A 5,213-nucleotide genomic window follows, 5' to 3' on the forward strand; every position below is an offset into this window, starting at 1 on the left:
ATTTTAATAGCTTGACGGGAGGGCATGGTTGAATTTTGAAGGAAAATAAGTGGAATGGCCCAAAGCATTAATTTGGTTATGTGGTATTTCCTACCTGTCGAGTGATTGTCTCCGTTTCCAATTTGAGTCGGATGTGAGGCGCAAAGAAAAAAAACCGGTAATAGGCTGTCATTTACGAAGTTTGCGTTCAAATAGTTTCCGAGTTAATAACGTTTCACTACGAATACTCAAGTTTCTGGTTAGGTGTAATTAAACAAAGTCAGGTTTACGTGATCGTGGCCTGGCAGGTACTGTCAAGGAAACAATATCTCTCTTCAGATGCGATTACAAAAATACATTAAGACAAAAAAACAAAGCAACTGTTTATGAAGTCACGAAATGCTGAAGAACATTTTCTCGCCTAAATACCGCCTCTCAACTTCAAGAAATGTGGTAGCGCTTGGTAGAATTTCATTTAAAATCTCCTTTTCAGAAAAGGGTATGTTATTATTTCTCTTTTCATGTTCGATCGCTCGCTAGAAATTGATTTTCGGGAGCAAAATGTAAACAAAGGAAGAAATATTTCACATTTACGCGTACTATCTACATTGTTTGAGACATTTCGCTTCAGAAGAGAAAGGTTTTTTTTATGCCATAGTAAAATTATGACAGCAGTGTTTGATACATCTTAAATCATGCTTATACTAGACATGCAGGTTTGGCGCAGCCCCTAACAGTTTCTTTAGAAACTATCAGCCTTGATCCAAATTTATCAAGGTATCTAGAGGTAAATTAATTCGATTATCTTAAAAGAGTTGGGTATCTATCGCACTGTTAAAATACTGATATTTATTATCCAACTACACCTAGACGAGTACAAATAACGCCATAGACGAGTACAAATATCACGCGATATTTGTACTCGTCTATTGTAGAGTACCGGTTAAACAGGTTACTCGCATCGCGTAAGCGAAGAATTGGATTGTAGTAACGAAAAAAAACACAAATGGCGGACAATTTGAATCATATTTCCGACGACGAAGAGTCAGAATGGCTGGCAAATATAGATCCAAGTTCATTAGATGAATCGAGCGAAGAAAAACAGATTGACGACCAGAAAATTTCTTCATTTAATGAAGAAAATAGAAACAGCAACACAACAACGCGCCAATTCCATTCCGCTTCGCATACTTCTGTCAAGCACTCCTCGTAAATAAATATCCGCGAAATTCGCCCGCACTGAAATAACAGTTTGGTGTGTTGGATAATAAGTAACTTATTAGACGTTTTGTTGTGTAGTATCGCTGAGTATTTTTACTCGTTATTTGTATTTTGACTCGCCCTACGGGCTCGTCAAACTACGGCAGAACTCGTAAAAATACTCAGCGATACTACACAACAAAACGTCTAATAAGATATATATATCATATTAACCAAGCGCGAGGGCCGTACTGGGAGAATATCGGCCCGAGGTCTTGACAGTAAGGACCGAGTGCAGCGAGGTCCGTACAAAAAAGACCGAGGGCCGATATTCTTCCAGTACGGTCCCGAGCAAGCTTGGTTAATAAGAGATTTATTATACGACTGAAGTTCAAAGGGACACAAGTGCGGTATCATTCGAGATCATTCGGGACAGTGCCCGGTCCAATACTGAGAGAATATTGACCGGCAATAGAGCATTTTGATTCGTTGATTTTAGTTATTGGCCCTCTGACTGCCCGAGTCGTGTAATAAATACTGAATACTGAATACTGATGTCTCTATTTTTTCCTGTTATTACTATCTCATCCATGAGGCACCCACTCTCAATGCTACTGTTTGGGTGCCTCTGGTTCACGAACAATGGAATCTCTGTCGATGCGCATTTGACGCCACCTTCCTCACAAGCCGTGCATTATGTGGAATGTCGTTGATGACGATAACGGCCATAAGCGTAGACAGACGTGTCGCCCTGCTGTTAGGGCGGGTTACAGATAAATTGTAACTTTGAAGCGCACATATATCACAACTCACCACACAAACTATATGGCACTTAATAAGCTTCCTATCAACTTAAGTTGATCCAAGTAAAGAGGGTTTGTTTGTCGCACTGTGCAATGGGAGGAGAAATATTAAAAGATGTCTCTACAATTGCCCCTTATTGTTATTTCATACCTGGTGTAATTGACAAGTTCAATAGGCTAAATTTATATCTCATATCTAAGATAATCACTTAAAATTTGTTGGCGAAAGGAGAAGAACAAATAGAAAATGTAAAAGAAAGAAACGGCAGCAATTGTTTGTTCTTTTGTTTTGTCCTAGTGTCGTCGGAGACGAAACGGAGGTGGAAGAGCCACAAAAGGTTATAAATTACACAGTTGAATTGAAATATTTTAGAATAAGTTTGTATCTACGTCCAGAGGTGTCCATACCGATTAATTTGAAATCACTATATGCATTCGAAAACCTGAGCTGATTGACATGGGTTGGACATCCTTAGTTTGAATCTTCTTTATTTTTCTTTCTCAGACGTTTTTCAAACGAATAAACAATGATAAGGAGGTTATATGATTACTAAGTAGGAAGTATTGTTCTGTAGCTGTTTAGATGAAATATTTCTCGTTGCAATCCCAGATAACCTCAGTCCAAGAAAAAGGAAACGAGAAAACAGAAGAATGTCGACAAATTTCACTGGAGGTGGAACACAGACCAAGACATCTGAAGAACTGTATTGTTTCCCCTCTCTGGTTCAACAAGAATCAAAAATTTCTTTCCTAACAGTCCACATTCTCCTCTCCATCACAGCATTTCTTGGCAATTCTCTTATCCTTGTTGCCCTTCACAAAGAGTCTTCCCTTCACCCGCCGTCCAAACTCTTGTATCGTTGTCTGGCAGCAACTGATCTGTTGGTTGGTCTTGTTGCGCAGCCTCTCGTTGCTAGTTTTTGGCTTTCTGTGACTCACGAACAATGGAATCTTTGTCGATACGCATTTGAAGCCTCCTCCCTCACAGGCTATACATTATGTGGAGTGTCTTTGATGACGATGACGGCCATAAGCGTGGACAGACTTCTCGCCCTGCTGTTGGGGCTGAGATACAGACAAATTGTAACTTTCAAACGCACATACATCATTATAGCTAGCTTTTGGATTGTATGTATTGTCGCTGCTTTATGCTACACATTAGATTACCGTATACCCATTCTGTATTTCTGTATATTAATACCATCTTGCCTTGTTATTTCAGTCGCCTCGTATATAAAAATTTTTCGGGGTCTCAGTCGTCATCAGGCTCAAGTACAAGATCCTGTCCAACAACAGCCGAGCCAACCAAATACCCAGAACATGGCGCGATACAAAAAGGCAGTGTACAGTGCATTGTGGGTGCAGCTAGCATTAGTAGTTTGTTATGCACCAAATTTTATACTGACAGTTGTAGTCGTTTGCAGTAAAACATATTCATCAGACTTAGTAGTATTATGGGAAGTAGCAATTGCCTTAGTTTTCTTTAACTCGACTTTAAACCCGTTCCTTTACTGCTGGAAGATAAGTGACGTAAGACAAGCTGTGAAGCAGACAATCAGACAAGCACTTTGCTGTCCATGGAGTTAGGTACTCCTCAACTTATAAAGAGTACTTTCGAAGCTGAAAGTGATTACACAGTTGTTGCATGAAAACGCCCATCAAATATGTTAGTAGATTGGAAGAAATCGAGGGCTCAAATAATACTGCTGTTTTAGGCATGTACACAGTCTGTTGTAAATATTTTGCCCGTTAATTCTTGTTTTTTATGTTATAAATATTTCCCCCGTTAATTTATATTTTTTAGGCCGATTTATGTCAATCATCGAACAATACTTTTCATTTCTGTAGGGCAAAGCTCTGTGGGGATCTCACGTCTAATCGAGTAGTCATGATAACAAAATGGCTTGTTGTGTACACCATGCAAATAGCTGAAAGAAAGGCAATGGAAACACTAACCATATCTTTGCAAGACTGTTGTTCGTGTTAGCTAGCCACCAATGATCATGAATACAGTAAGGTATAATTGAAGAAAGATATGCATGCATTTTACTTTCATGATTAATCTTCTTTTAGAAATATAAAAGTATTAGGTAAAACTTCAAAGAGTAGTTTGAGAGATTTTTTAATTTCAAAGTTCCTTTCCTAATTTAAAGGAAGCGACATGTCATTGACGCCATATTACCAAACGAGTTGCGTTGGTTGACATTTAGTTTCGAAATTGTCTTGTTATCAGAAAAATTTCTGTAATGCTTATGAATATATAAAGATGGTTCTGTTGCCTGCGTATGTTAAACTTGCACCACCCTCGCGGGAGCCTGGCCGTTCGCCTTAAACATAAAAAAAAACTCCAGGTATCCTTTGCGGATAAAAGGATGATTCCATGTGAACGGCACTTAGGATAAGAGAACTGCCTAGAAAAGCTGTGAGGGAGTGGCGAATGTTGACAGTAGAGAAATAAATTGGTTACTGTTTTACCTAAAAATCTTCCGCATTAGAGTTCCCTTTTCTTAAAGACTCCTTATATGAACTGCTTACCCTGTCAAAAGAAATGTCTGTTTTTCTTCTGAGATGTACGTGATGGAACCCTGCTTTGGTCATCATCCTTGTCACTAGCGTTTAGTCTTTAAAAATTCTGCCGCGAAAACCTTTTAAATGGGAAACATACCAATTATTTTCAGCTTTCATTGATGTGCCTTGTATTTACATTATCAAATAAACGGAGACAATTTGTGAGTTAAAAGCAAAGTAAAGGCCGGTAATTTTTCCAATTAAACTGAACAAATTCAAGTTTCTTACTTCCTCATTAGTTTTGACCGGCTCGTATCGCAATACGACGGTAACGTCAAGTGCTTTATTTTAGAAAGAAGGAATCAAAATTGTTTTACCGTCAAGAAACAAATTCTTCAATAAGATCTCCTTCACCACAACCTTAAGACCAAACTTTATCAACGTTAACAAGAAAGTTAGACAAGAGGGCAAAACCCAACTAAAAGTATGGTTAGCTTTTCTTTACCATGCATGAATGCATAGCTTCGTTTCTTTTATGTACTGTTGTATTTATGGCGAGTGCCGTCGCTCGAAAAACATTCTAAGACGTGGTTCTAGTGTTTCCGTTCGCTTTCTTTAAAAGATATAAGGAACAACTTGCTCAATAAATAACTTTAACCAAATTCACTGTCACCTTCTGTCATATTACTGGTCACCATAATTTATCAGTTCATCAGTAAGGCA

The 5,213-nt window shown here is 38.4% G+C and overlaps 1 protein-coding gene across 1 annotated transcript; it reads left to right on the forward strand.

Moving 5' to 3' along the window:
- The first annotated feature begins 2,498 nt into the window (after positions 1–2,498).
- On the forward strand, positions 2,499–4,427 carry LOC148720987 (melanocortin receptor 5-like). The gene has a single exon (XM_088739436.1). The coding sequence runs from the start codon at positions 2,634–2,636 to the stop codon at positions 3,567–3,569; it is 936 nt and encodes a 311-aa protein (XP_088595562.1). The 5' UTR covers positions 2,499–2,633; the 3' UTR covers positions 3,570–4,427.
- The last annotated feature ends 786 nt before the right edge of the window (positions 4,428–5,213 follow it).

This window comes from Stylophora pistillata, chromosome 11 (genome assembly GCF_964205215.1).
Source record: "Stylophora pistillata chromosome 11, jaStyPist1.2, whole genome shotgun sequence".
Classification (NCBI taxonomy): Eukaryota; Metazoa; Cnidaria; class Anthozoa; order Scleractinia; family Pocilloporidae; genus Stylophora; species Stylophora pistillata.

Coding starts and splice junctions, on each gene's coding strand:
- LOC148720987 (XM_088739436.1), top strand. CDS start 2,634: ATGTCGACAAATTTCACTGGAGGTGGAACACAGACCAAGACATCTGAA.